The following is a 13,700-nucleotide window of genomic DNA, read 5'->3' on the forward strand; positions in this document are numbered from 1 at the left end:
GACTGAGGCTCCCCAGGAACACATCCAGGGGCAACCCCTTCCTGGGGGGAACAGCTAAGGGGCTGGTGGTGACTATTGCCCTAAAACGAACACAATAACAGACCTGCTCTAAGAAACCCCAAAGGTGGGTCACCCCCACGCCCGGCCCGTCAAGCCCCAGAAACCCCCACCTGCATTCTTCTGGCTTTTGCCTTTGGGCCCTGCCTGCCTCCCTGCCCCCTCCCTCCCTCTAGCGCTGAGTATTAAAATAGTCTATAAAAGCAAGTGACCAAAAATCTATAGCTCTAAGAATACCTGGTTATTTTCTGCTGTCTTTTGTTTTTCTGGTGTGGGTTTTTTTTTTTAATGATAATTATTATTGTTATTGGTATATCTCCTAATCACAGTTAAACCTGAAGGAAGAAAGAAGGGAGAAAAAAAGAAGAGAGAAGAGGGAGGGAGGGGACCCGCTCATAGATTGGACGGCAGTTTGGAGCGCACTGGCTCAGCCCTGGCCCCAGGTTCCCTCTGGGGGGCAGCAGTCAGAGGGGGCCCCCCAGAAGAGGCGGCTCTTGCCCCAAACAAAGAAAGAGGGGGTGGCAAAGAACCTGAGGATGTCTTCCGAGGCAGAGTGACATGCTGGCCGGGGAGGGCACCATAGGGCCTCCCCGGGGGACCGAGGCCCCCGCTGCCCCCGCTAGCACCGCCAGCTCTGGGGACGATTGGGAAGGCGGCCACGGACTCCCCCGAGGAGTGCGGAGAGGCTCTGCGGAGAGTCTGCGCCCCGTCCTGGGGCAGGGCCGGCTGGGAGGCTGAGATGAGCTTGAGGTCCTGGGTGAGGCGGCCCGGGGTGAGCGGTGGCGTGCCCCGGCGCTGGGGGACCTGGGGGGCCGGGGGGCTGGAGGCGGGCGGCAGGAGCAAGGAACCGTGGGAGCCGGAGGCCCGAGGGGGCGCACTTGGGAAAGTTCTTGGGGGCCCGGGGCTGTGGCCCGGCGGGCTGAGACCTCCGCGGGGGGGAAAGGCTACGGGAGAAGCCCCCCCGGGGGCCCCCGCCACGAAGGACGGCAGCTCAGGTTGCCGCGGGGGCGTCTCTGGCGTACTTGGCGGGCCGGCGGCCAGCTCCCCGGGAGGCTGGCCCAGCTGCCCGGGGCTGGCCGACGGGGACCGGGAGGAGGGCGGGGGCGGCAGGAAGTGCTCCAGGAGTCCCAGGCCCCCCCGCGCCCCGGGCAGGGGGGGCGGCGGCTGGTTGGCCTGCGGCGAGCGGGCGCCGGGCTGCAGCGGCGTGAGCAGCGGAGAGTCGGACGAGGACAGGGAGCCGCCCAGCGCCTTGTGGAAGTGGCCGAAGCCGGCGGCCGCGGCGGCAGGGGCGGAGGCAGAGGGCGTGGGAGCCGGGGATGAGCCGCCGAGCCCGGGCGGCGGGGAGGAGCCGGACGAGGGCAGGAGCGGGCTCAGGCCGGCGGGCGCGGAGAAGCCGGCCAGCTGCTGGATGTGGAAGGAGGAGGAAGACGGCGTGTCCACCTGCGACGGGCTGCTGGCGGGCGAGGCGGAGCCCAGCGCCGACGGGATCAGGGACTGCAGCCGCTTCAGGTGCCTGGGCGTCTGCCCCGCCCCGAGGCCGCCTAGCCCGGGGCCGGGGGGAGGGCGGAAGATGGCGGCGGGCAGGCGGGGGTGGTGGGTGAGCGCGATGGCCACCGAGGTGGTGGCCGCGGCGGCCTGCAGCGGCGCCTGGATCAGCGGGGTCCAGATGACCGGCGTGGGCGTCGGGGTGGCCGAGGCGGCGGCCTGGACGCGGTGAGCGCAGTGGGCCATCTCGCGGTCATGCTGCACGATCTGCTGGATGATCTCGTTCTCCTGGTAGTTGAAGACGCCTGAGTTGAGGTCGTGCTGGACTTTGTGGAGGAGGATGGAGTTCTTCTTGCCTGGGCCACGGAACCAGAGCAGGGGCTCAGGCCGGAGCGGGAGGCGGGGTGGGGTGGGGTTGGGGGGTAGAGGGGGTCCCCCTCCCAGCTGCCGCCCTGCCCGGCCCCTCACCAATTCGGTCGAGGCGGTCCAGCGCCACCGTCTCGAAGGCCCGCCGCATCATGGGGTACTCCTCCAGCACCTCGTTGAAGTTGTCCACGCTCAGCGAGTAGAGGCGACAGTAGGTGTCGGCCCTCACGCTGGCCGTGCGCCGACCCCGAGTCAGCAAGCAGATCTCTGCCAGGACAGCGGGAGTGGGGAGGGGGGCTCAAAGGGGCCTCCTGCTCGCCCCCTTACCTAGGTCCCCACTGTCTGGTGGGGAAGCTTGACGGTCACAAGGCCCCATCCCCAGCGGTGACCACGCTAGATGCCCCCAAGTGCATGCCAGGCTCTTTCCCGGCTCTGGCACCCCCACGCTGGGCCACAGACACCCACTTCTGGGCAGTGGGCACAAAGGGCCCCAAACTTCATCCTCGGTGTCTCTCCAGCCCATTCCCCTGTCCCCCTAGAGTTCCCTGAGCCACCTCACCTCCAAAGTAGGAGCCGTCTGCCAACTTGGTCTCCTTGTTGCCCTTGGTGAGCACACTGACCACGCCGTGCTGGATGAAGTACATCTTCTTGCCAATGGTGCCTTCACGGATGATGTAGTCCCCAGGCTGGAAGACCTCGAAGCGCAGCTTGGTCAGCATGGAGGTCACGAAGTTGGGGTCCGCATTGGCAAACAGAGGCATGGAGGCCACCAGCTTCCGGCAATTGAAGTTGATGATCTCCTGCTCCCCAGACAGGGTGCATGGGCAGAGAGGGAGGAGGTGAGAGAGCTGCCCAGTGGGAGGCAAGTTCCCCTCCCCGCCGCCGCCCACCCCCCCCCCCCCCCCCCCGCCCGCCGCCAGCTCACCTCCCTCAGCGGCTCGCTCAGCTCGCCCAGGATGCTCTCCTCGTCGAACATCTTGCCCTGGTAGCGGTGCTCATAGTAGTCGTGGATGCGCTGCCGCGTGTCGGGCGGGAGCTTGTGGAAGGACATGTACTGCTCCACCTGCTTGTACTGAGTGCAGGGAGAGAGGGAGAGGGCGTCAGCTCCTGAGGGCCTCGGCCCTGCTGGTGACCAGAGCTGGCCCGGACCCTGTGGGCCTTCTTGGCCCAGCCTGGCTCCCCGACGCTGAGATCCTTGGTGTGGGTGTGCCCCCAAACCATGGCCCCGACTCCCAGCTGCTTGGGGCAGGGGAGGGGCTCCATCAGAGTGCTCAGGGCCCTGGAGATGGCCGGGGATGATAGGGGCTGTCCAAAGCCCCGTTCCAGGCCAACCGACCAGGAGCCCATCAAGTTTCCTCTGCACATGGGTCTTTTCTGTGTCACCCTGGATCAGAGAGGCCTCACTGGCCTTGGAGGAGCTCTTTGCCACCAGCAGTCACAGAGTCTGGGCAAGAGGGTTGGGCTGCAGTGGGTTAGGGGGTCCAGAGGCTGAAGTCAGGATGCCCGACCCATCATAGGCTGTGTATCCAAACATGGCCCCCCAGCTGGTTCCAAGTCATTTTGTTGAAGAGTGACGCTAGCCCACGGGAGGACCAGAGTAGAACAGGGTCCTTCATCAGAGGTTGGGGATAAGAGATTTGTAAGCCTAAGTGCCCAGGGCTCAAGCAGATATGAAATGCTCCCATCCACCCAGGGGTGAAGGGTGGGTGCTGCTCCAGCCATCCCGGGACTGTGGGTGCAGAGTGGGGGTCCACAGGGGCACGCTAGGCAGAAACAGATTAGGCAAGAACAGAGTTTTCTCACACTGAGATGGAAGGGAAGTTCCTATATCCCGGGAACAAGCAGAAGAGGGGAGCCTGTTCTCACACATTGGTGCTCCCAAGAGGTGGGGACAGAGTGCGGCTGCAGACAGATGCCAGCAGGCAACCGAGGGCTGGGAGATGAAGTTTCTGTCGTTCTTCCAGCCAAACTGGCTCTGTCTGCTCGAGGTTGTGCCCAACCCCAGGAGATAGGGACTTCCCTGCTGGCTATGGGGACAGGGGCAGTCAGAACAGCTAGAGCTGTATTTTAGAGAATTCCCCACACCTGGAGCATCAATAATGGTGGGGAGGCAGGGTCTGGAGACGGGGCAGGAGCTGGAAGCTTATTGAAGTGATCCAGGCGAGAGCTAGTAGTGGGGACCAAGGGGAGGCAATACATTTCTGAGAGATTTATGGGTGAATCATATTGGAGAGCCATTAGCTAAAGAACGAAATAAAGACAATTCTCAAATGGAAAGTCACAAGCAGCTTGACTCTGCCCTCGAATGAACACTGGTGCTTTTTCTAAACTATCCCTGATTGTAGTCCCCCATCCTCATCCCACACGGAGCCCTGACCCTGGTCTCACACTGAGTCCTGACCTGGTCACAGGCTGGGCCCTGACCCGGGCCCACACTGATCCCTCACCTGGCCCTGGACTAAGCCCTGGCCTTTATAACCTGACTCCTCTCCTCCTTCCCCTTTCCAGCCCCTCACTCCTAACCCAGGATCCTTTGTTCTAATGAGGCTGATTTCTTCCCCACCCATCTGCATACACCTTTGCTCATGCTCATCATGATGACCAGCCTAGAACTCTCTTCTACCTTCTCCTTCCTCTGCCTCCCCAAACTGCCCCTCCCACCCTGCCTTGGCCTTGCAGACTCTCCTGACCTTTCCTTTTGGCAGCATGGGACCTGGGCCTCCATGTCTTGGTCACCCCACCAAGGGACAGCACCTGGGGCAGGCAGGCAGCCAGTTAATCAATACACACTGAGTCCTGCTATGTGCTGGACACCGGGAATTCAATGGGGAGACAAAGACCTGGGTCCTGCCCTCACGGAGTCACAGCCTGGACGGGCAAGATGGACGCTAAACGACCACACAGAGGACGTAAATATGGCAGGAGTTCCGACTGTGGTGAAGGGGAATCAGAGGGCACCATAGGGTCACAGAAGGCTCACCAAGGTGAAGTGCAGGCTGAGAGGTGGAGAAGTGGTCGGGTGAAAAGGAAAGAGGAGAGTTCCAGGCTAGTGTCTGTGCCAAGGCCCTGTGGCAGGAGGACACGTGCTGGGGGGTGGGCAGGCCGGGCGAGGCTGGAATGGAGGGCTGTAGGCCCATGGCATGATCTGGGCATGAGAAGGGCAGGGGCCAGATTATGCCCCTTAAATGCCAGGCTGAGGAAACCCACCTTGGAGTCCCTCTGCATCTATGAGTAACGTGAAGACTCTGACGATTTTTAAGCAGGATGATATGATCAACTTTACATTTTTTAAGTGCCTACTCTAATCTGCCATGCAGAGCATGGCGTAGAAGGTGGCAGATGGAGCCCACTTAGCCAATAAATATTGACTGTCCTGCTCTGTGCTCACACAGTCTTGGCGGTTGGCACGTATTACTCACTCCTCATAAGCCCCATGATGTGACCCCTTCTACTTACTGTCTCCATCTTACAGATGAGCAAATGGGGCACAGAGATGGGAAGTAACATGCCCACGCTCCACGGACAGCCGGTTATATCATTTGGGCCCCACTGCCCAGGGAGAGCTAGAAGGACCAGCCAGAGGGGGAGGAGGAAAGCCGAGAGTGTGCAGTTACAGAAACCAAGCGCCGAGCCAGGAAGGGAGTGGTAACTGTCAAATACCACTGAGATGCTGAGCGAGCCATCGGCTTTAGCAGTGCAGAGGGCACTGGGGAGCTTCAATTCAACGGGCTGAGCCATGGATTCAGCAATCCTAAGCAACGTGGGGGTTTGTTTGTTTTAGGAACTTGTCCATGAAAAAGAGGCAGACAACAGAAAAATGAGCAGCCGAGGCCAGATGATGGTAGAGGACAGAACACGTCGGCCCCCCCCAGACCCACCGGCTGCCAGCCTGGTTTCCCTGGGGGTCACGGGACAGGTTCTCCTGAGACAGCCCAGGATGGACCACAACTTTCCGCCCTACCTTTTCCTGGTACTGGCGCCGGGAGGAGTCCAGGGACTGGATCAGGGCGGTGGCGTGGCCGATGAACATGGCATAGCAGGTGGCGCCCACAATCATGCTGAGCATGGTGAGCCAGACATCCGACATGCCCACAGGTGCCTGCCGTCCATACCCGATGCACAGCATGTGGCTCATGGCCTTGAAGAGGGCATAGGAATACTGCTTTCCCCAGGAGTTGTTCTGTGGACAGATTATGGGGTGGGTAGTGAATGGCCGCCCCCTCACTAGCAGCTAGAAAGGTCCCTGCCACCTCGCACCCCTCAACCTAACTTTTTCCCAGTGGCTGAGGCCAGGGAAGGCTTCCAGCCTTGCTGCTGGCTGAAAGCCTTGGGTGAGGGGCAGGAGGCCCATGCTGGCGACCTGTGGTGACAGCGGATCCCTGACTCAGGCCTTTCTCTTGCTCTGGGGGACACGGATCAGGCTAGAAGCCCCAGCAAAAGGAGGGTAGCCAGCCTCGCCCCCCTCTGACTTCTCAATCCCCATGGGGCCTCCTGGAGCCCCCACAAGCAGCCAAAGGCTCCAGGCTGAGCCACCCTGCTGTCCTCCACTTGCTGAAATAGCTCCATCCCCCCCCACCAAACTTCTACCAAGTGAAGCCCATTTCCCCACTGACCTCAATTATAAAACCAAATATGCTTCCCCTGGGGGGACAGGCTCCGGCAGACTGAGCCAAAAACACTGTCCTCATTTTGGGTGAGCAAAGTTGAAGCGCTGCAGAGCTAACTCGCCTCCTGGGTGAGCCCTGCCGGAATGGGTCCAGGGCTGAGGCCCTCCTAGTCTTCCCCCACCAGGAGCTGGACTGTGTGGAACAGACACTGCTTGGGGGCTGGAGGAGGGAGGAAGGGAGTGAGCGAGGCTCCTGGCTATTTTTGTCTCCAAAGCCAGTCAGTGTCTCAAGGAAGTCTCTGTGTGGGAACGCTGGGCGCAGAAGGGCCATCTCCTGAATTTAGTGCATGTGTGGGCCTGTCACCCTCACACAGAGGAAACTGTCCCCAAAGAGGAAGCTGCCAGATGAACCCCAGCATCTGCCACCTCTTCACTGTCTCCTTGTTCACACAGAGGATGTATTAGCAACTATGCACAGGACTTTGTGCAGGACCCACAGAACCGGTGCCCAGAGCCCCAAACCCTTCCATGGTAAGTAGGCCATTCCCAGCACCTGGAGAAAGGCCCAGGAGCTCCTAGCCATGTTCAACGTCACTCAGATGGTACCAGACAAAGCTGAGCTGGTCTGGTTGCTCTGGGCCCAGACCAGGTTGGGAGGTCAGGGGGGCTGATCCTGGGGTGCTGGCCCCAGCTCCCTGCCTGGGGACCTGGGGTGGCCCCCAGCTGTCTCTAGTCAGGGCCTGGGGCCTTACTGCTGAGCCTCTGGGGACTGGGAAATTCAATCCATATGGCCGATTCATTTACACTTAACTCATCAAAAGGCTGTTTTGTAAAGGCCTATCTGATGCTGAAAGATGCCTGGGGGGGGGGTCTCTTTCACCTCTTTCAAAGCTGGTTTCTCCTCCCCTAGGGCTCTGGGAATTTGCCCGCCAGCCCGAACCACACAGACAGGGAGGGAGAAGGAGGGAGGCAGGGTTCACCAGACCCCGAGAAATGGCCACAGGTCCAGGGGGTCCTCACCCCGCCTGGTACCCACTCTGTCCATGGGAGGTGCCCAGGGGTGGGGAGGGGGGCTCTGCGCTATGGCTTCCCAGCCCCCATTCCATCTTCCCTCCCCCACCACAGGGTTGGTGGTAGGGAGGTGGCAAGCCCTCCAGGCTCAGAAGGAGACAGTGTGTGTCTGAGGGGTGGGGACTGGGGGGCAGGGAAGGGAAGGGAAGGGGTGGGGGGGGGACAGCCCCGCTCAGCTGCCTGAGCAGAAGGTGGCTAGCCCGGTCTAGGCGCTGCCAACAGTGCTCCTCACAGGTTTCTCTTCCTAGGCTTTTAGGGTTGGTCTGCCTCCCGGGAACGGAGGGAAGAGGGCAGGAGCCCCCAGCCCAGCTTTGCCACACTTGAAACCGCCTGAGAATGGCCAGGTCTTCGCTTCCTTGGGTGAAGTCAGGGCCAAATCCTGAGGCTACCGAAGAAGGCCACGTAGCGAGCAGGACACAGCCCAGGGCTCTGGGATGGACCTCTGTCGGTTAGAGCCACGTGCGCTCGGGCACCAAGCGGGCCCCTCGGGATCCCATGTGCTGGGGCTCAGGGGTCCCAGCTCGTGGCCCGCCTCTGCCCCTTCGTGCCCGGCCCTCCTCTCCCCAAGGTGCAGAGGGAGGGCGGAGCTGGGCGCTCACCACCATGTTGTTGATAGACACCCAGCAGTCGTCGGGGAAGTCCTGCAGCATGGGCACCAAGAACTGCAGGCAGCCGTCCCAGTGGCAGAGCAGGAGCATCATGCCGATGAGGTTCACTATGCGCACCACGGCACTCGCCAGGTCGTAGGTCATGTGGAAGATCTGTAGGCAGAGGGAAGGAAACTGGCCTAGGTGGGCAGCTGGCTGGGAGAGGGCGTGGCCCCTGTGGCTGCTGGTGGGCACTGCCCCCCCGGGGATTTGGCAGAGCAGCCGGCCTGGTGCAGGTGCAGGCGGGGGCAAGGGTGGGGAGGTGGCAGGAAGCTGGCCTGGAAGAGGCACAGAGCAAGCTGTGGGGCCCCAGAGGGACGCCTCCTGGGATTCATGCAGATGTGGGTTCTCCCCTGGGGAAGTCCAGCCCTCCAGGCCGGACACCTGAAGGGAGGGCACCTGGAGCCCCCCGCAACCCCAGAGTGGGCAGAGAAGCTGCCTCATCAGCTTGCCTAGGCTGTGAAGATGACGGGAGAAGAGCCAGCCAGCGTGAGGCTCCTCAGGGGACCACGGTCTATCGTCATGCTAGGGCCACGGTGTTTCCCCAGCTCTGCCACTAGACACGGAGGACCTAGCAGCGGCAGTGGGCTCTGCTTAAGGCAGCCACGGAACCGAAGGGGAAGCAGCATGGACACAGGGGCTCCCAGTTCACACAGACCTTGATCCCAGGCCCACTTCTACCCAAACCCCAGCTGTGCGACCTTGAGCAAGTCCCTGAACCTCTCTGATTATGTTTCCTCATCTGGAAAATGGCAATAAAAATTCTTACCTGAGTGGACTGTCAAAGGGATTAAATTATACATATAAAGTGCTCACTACTATGGAAGTGTTCCACAAATTACGAACCATTATTAATTGATGGGTTGTTGTTAATAATTAATCTTTATGATTAGTTAATATGTAGTAGTAGTCATGCTCTCCTGTATCGCTTAATAAAGTACAGCCCTTCCAACCCCAGCCCAGCACCACCCATGCACCCCCACTCCTGTGGCTCCTAGTGGGAGGCTGAAGCCTGGCAGGGCAGGGCCAGGGTGGGCACACCCCAGCATCCCTGCCCCCCGCCACCCTCTTCCCAGAGCTGCTGCTTGGTCTGGTATCATCAGGGATCCCCATGCTGATGGGACAATGAAGGGACAGAGAGCTGGAAGGAAGTCTAGAGGGAGGTCTCTAGGAGCTCTGGTCTTGCCCTTGGCCTGGGAGACTCTGGGGTGGGATGGGGTAGACTTTGGTGGCTGGTGGTGGGATATTCTTTTTTTTTTTTTTTTTAAGATTTTTTTATTTATTTGACAGAGAGAGCGCAAGCAGAGGGAGAGAAAGGGAGAAGCAGGCTCCCTGCTGAGCAAGGAGCCTGATGTGGGACTTGATCCCAGGACCCTGGGATCATGACCTGGGCTGAAGGCAGCCGCTTAACCGACTGAGCCACCCAGGTGTCCCTGGTGGCGGGATATTCTGATACTAGTGACTTGGTTTCCCCTTCTGAAATGTGGGCTTAGTTTGGGGCTAGGTTCTGAAAAGCCAAACATGAATACTGCTTGTCGATCACCCCCAGGGGCGCGCCCACCTGCGGCCCCCTTACTAGCACGACTGCATGTTCCAGCCGAAAGGCGGTGGAGTCTTTTCAGGATGAAGCAGACCCTGGAGAGGTTCATGGAGGATGGTGCTCCATCACCCCCACGGCCCCCGTGACAGAGGGACAATAACACCGCATCTGAGTGTGGGCACGTGGGCCCACAGCCGTAGTCCCATTTAAACTCACAACAAGCCTTTGCTAAAAATATTCATAATCCATTTTCCACCAAGGCTTGGAGAAGGAAAGGCACTGGCCACTGTCATGGTGGCAGTGGGAAAGGCACGTCCGAGCCTGCAGATTATCAGACTGGCCCAGTGAGGGAAGGACAGTTTTCAGGAGTTCTGTCTTGCAGATGGAACAACTCAAACCCAAAGTGGCTGAGCGATGTGGCTGGATTCACACGGCAAGGGGACCCAGGGCCAGCCCGAACTCCCCAGCATCTCGCCTCCATAAGCCCCGTGCTGTGAGCGTGTGGGCTTCCCGCCGAACTGCTGCATCAGTGTAAGGGCGGGGGGCACAAGAGACCGGGCAGGGCAGTACGGGCCCGGGGCCCGCGTCTAGGAGGCAGAGCACGCCCAAGCATGACAGCAGTGCCTCCGTCTGTCCGTCCACAGCCAGCCTTGCCCTGGAGCCTGGATCCCAAGCCCAGGAAGCTCCTCAGCCTCTCCCCACCATCCCCAGCAGCTCCTGAGTACCAGCACCCCAACTGCGGCTCTGAGGGGAGATCTCACTTCTGGCTCCTCACTGCTTAGGTGGACATCACAGCTCTATGACCTTGGGCAAGTCACTAACCTTCCCAAGTCTCGGTTGACCAGGAGGCCGCCAGCTCCCCAGACTCAGAGGATGGGGAAGGCAAGTGATGTGGGACCATCCAGTCTCAGAGATGGCCAGCCCTCACGTCCTACCACATCTCAGCCTCCCCTCAGCTAAGACAAGCTAGACATCTGCCCCCCATTTCTCGAGGTTGCTGGAGAAATTAAACTGGCTAAGATAGTCCTCTGGGCCCCAAACACATGGGCAGGGTCACTATTACAAAGCTCCCTCATTTCCCAGCTGCTATGGACTGAATGTTTGTGTCCCCCCAAATTCATATGTTGAAGCCCGAACCCCCATGGTGATGGCATTAGGAGTTGGGGCCTTTAGGGGGTGATGAGGTCATGAGGGGTGGAGCCCCCATGAATGGGGTCTGTGCCCGAAGAAGAGACACAAGGAGGATTTCTCTCTGCCATGTGAGGGCAGAGCAAGAAGGTGGCCATCCACAAACGAGGACGAGGGCCTCAGGCAGAAGCCGACCGTGCCGGCACCCCGATTTGTCCTCCCAGCCTCCAGAACTGCGAGAAATAAATGTTTGTTTTTTAAGCCCCCAGGTCTGCCGTATTCTGTTCTAATAGCCCAAGCTGGACAGCGCTTATAGTGTCTAGGATGGAGAGTACCATGCAGTATGCTACTCTACAGTACAGAGTGTATGTTACAGTACTAGAGCTGCAGGTAGCCTCAGACCCCTTTTAGAAGGCATCCCCGCCTGGGACAGCTCACGGAGACCGCCCCTCTGCATGAATCACTCCAGGCCTTAGAAACAGAGGTATCCGGGTTGGTATATTTTTATGCAGTACCTGCTTTTCTTTGGGTATCGCCTATGTTTTTTGTTCCTCCGTAGCTCATCTTCCTCCAGGATCAGGTCCTTGTCTAGTTTTGCCTTTATCATGACCTCAGCAATGAATGGGGCAGAGCATGTGGTAGGGGCTCAGGAACTGTGAAGTGCTTCGTGACAGAGGGAAAGGGGAAGGTGACGATGACCGGGATGGGGATGATGGCGATGATGCAGATCAGGGCCGCCACGAGTGTACATGGTGGCATTTGGAAAAGGCCCCACTCTAGGCAGGCGCAGCCAACAGGGACTCTGCCTCTGCCTTCGTGGGAAGAAAAAGGTGACTCTTCCTACAGGTGGGCACAGACTCATGAGTCCTGCAGAGCATGGTGGTGGTGGTGGTGCCCGGTGCTGGGCTGAAGAAGCGGGCGGATGCTGGAAGGGGGCCCGGTGGAGGTGGGGAGGGGTGGGAGGGTGGGAGTTTTTGGTGGTGGGGAGGGGTGCTGTGGCTGGCAAAGCCAAAGGCACCGACATGGTGAAATACAAACTTCCTGCCAAGAGCTGGTGGGGGTGGGGCACATCCATCCAGGCTCGGCGGTACCCCAGGTGGTGAGGACATGCACCCCAGCCTGAACGCTACGGCACCCAGGTATGGTTGCTGAGAGTAAAGCTGGTCGTTGCCGGGAGAGACAGCTAAACACTTGCGTGTCCCCGCTGTGGGCAGGGGCCGCAGGCCGCCTGCAAGTCAGCTGCACTGCACAAATATTTATCTTGCTCTTTATACTCATTAAAAGCCCCTTTTATGATGTTGGTTCTGACTGTGGGGGTTGAGTACCTTCATTTCCAGCCCCGTAAGGCTCGCTGGGCGGGCAGCCTGGGCGCCTCGCTCTCTGTGCCCTGCATGGCCCTCGCTGGGGCGGGGGGGGGGGGGGAGGGGGGTGGTGCTCCACAGCTTCCAGGCCACGGTGCGGAGACAGAGTGACATGTTTTCTACCTCGGCCAAGCATCTTCTCTGCTCTGAGCCTCTTTCCTCATCTGTGTAATGGGTCAATAACTGCCAGCTCCCAGGGCTGTCTTGGGGATCAGGAGAGATGATGTCCACAGCTGGTATACAGTAGGTACTCAATGCATGTTGAGTTCCTTCCCTCTCTTCCCCAGCCTTCAAACAAAGAGTTCTTTTCTCAGGCCTGGGGAGAGACCAGAAACTGGAGTTTCCACTGAGGCCTCTTCTTGGGGCTGGGTTGAGTTCCCTCCCAGGGAGACTCCTTTTCTCCCCAGGAAAAAAGAACAACTTCTCCCTGTGTCTCAGGGACCAGTGACCACACTGGGGTCAACAATCCCAGGCCTGAGAGGATGGCTGAAGCACGTGTGCCTGGGGACTGCCTGGAGGCGGCCAAACCGAGGGTCACCCTGGGTCCCTTCCTGGGGCCTACAGACAGCGCTGAGCCCTACCCCTACGACCACTCCTCGATTCTGAAAGAGATAGAAAAATCGAGGCCTGTGGGGGAGGAGACTCATCAGGAGGCTCGGCCGCGGCCCAGCCTCCTGCCTCCAGGCTTCCTGCCATGGCTCCTGGCTGCCGAGGGAAAGAGGATGCTGGGATGGGTCGCTGGGGTGCTGGGCCTGCAGGGGAACATCGGGGGTGGGGGGGGCGGACCACTGTTTCTAACAATAGCCTTCATGCCTGTAACAAGCTAACACCTCAGAGGGAGGGAAGAGGCTTGGCTGGGAGAGGCTGGGGAGGATGCTGACCTAGATCGCCTGTGATGGAGGCAGAGGCTGACGTCCTCTGAGAGGGTGGCCTACACCTGCCGAGACCCTCCACCTCCCCTGACTCCCAAGACCTGCTAGTAACACTTGCGGACTCTCTGACAGGGGTGCTGCACTGGGCCGGGCAAGGCAGCTGAAGCCTTGGGGGTCGGCAGTCTGGCCTCCCCGCAGCTTCACCTGCTTCTTCACAGGTGGCTGACTTTCTAGCCCCCACCCAGGGCCATGACAGTGTCCTCAGGGTCAGCTCACATCATTCTTGCCAGGGGAGGCTGGAGCGGGGACCAAGCCCCAATCCCCTAGAACATCGGAGCCCACCTGACAGTCGGGAAAACTGAGGCCCCCCAAAGGGAAGAGATTCACATAGGGAGTTAGAGGAAGAGAAACAGCAGGGTTTTCTCTACTGAATACCTCTCTTCTGTTGTCTCCTGTAGACCTGGGACTTCCAGGGTGTCCCTGCTCTTTGCCCCTCCAGGCCAAGCTGAGGCGAGAAGCCCCAGGGCTAGGGCAGGCTGTAGAAGATGTGGAGACAGGGTACCTGGG

The 13,700-nt window shown here is 59.8% G+C and overlaps 1 protein-coding gene across 1 annotated transcript in view; it reads right to left on the minus strand.

Moving 5' to 3' along the window:
- Positions 1-201: 201 nt before the first annotated feature.
- HCN4 (hyperpolarization activated cyclic nucleotide gated potassium channel 4) overlaps positions 202-13,700 on the minus strand; it is a 42,036-nt gene continuing 28,537 nt past the window's right edge. Inside the window, exons 3-8 of the mRNA XM_027572906.2 lie at positions 8,185-8,346; positions 5,870-6,088; positions 2,834-2,980; positions 2,468-2,708; positions 2,011-2,175; positions 202-1,898 (exon numbers count right to left, since the gene is read on the minus strand). Of these exons, the coding sequence (XP_027428707.2) occupies positions 451-1,898; positions 2,011-2,175; positions 2,468-2,708; positions 2,834-2,980; positions 5,870-6,088; positions 8,185-8,346 (2,382 nt within the window). The 3' untranslated portion in view covers positions 202-450. The remainder of the gene's footprint in view (positions 1,899-2,010; positions 2,176-2,467; positions 2,709-2,833; positions 2,981-5,869; positions 6,089-8,184; positions 8,347-13,700) is intronic.

Source organism: Zalophus californianus, chromosome 6, assembly GCF_009762305.2.
Source record: "Zalophus californianus isolate mZalCal1 chromosome 6, mZalCal1.pri.v2, whole genome shotgun sequence".
Lineage (NCBI taxonomy): Eukaryota > Metazoa > Chordata > Mammalia > Carnivora > Otariidae > Zalophus > Zalophus californianus.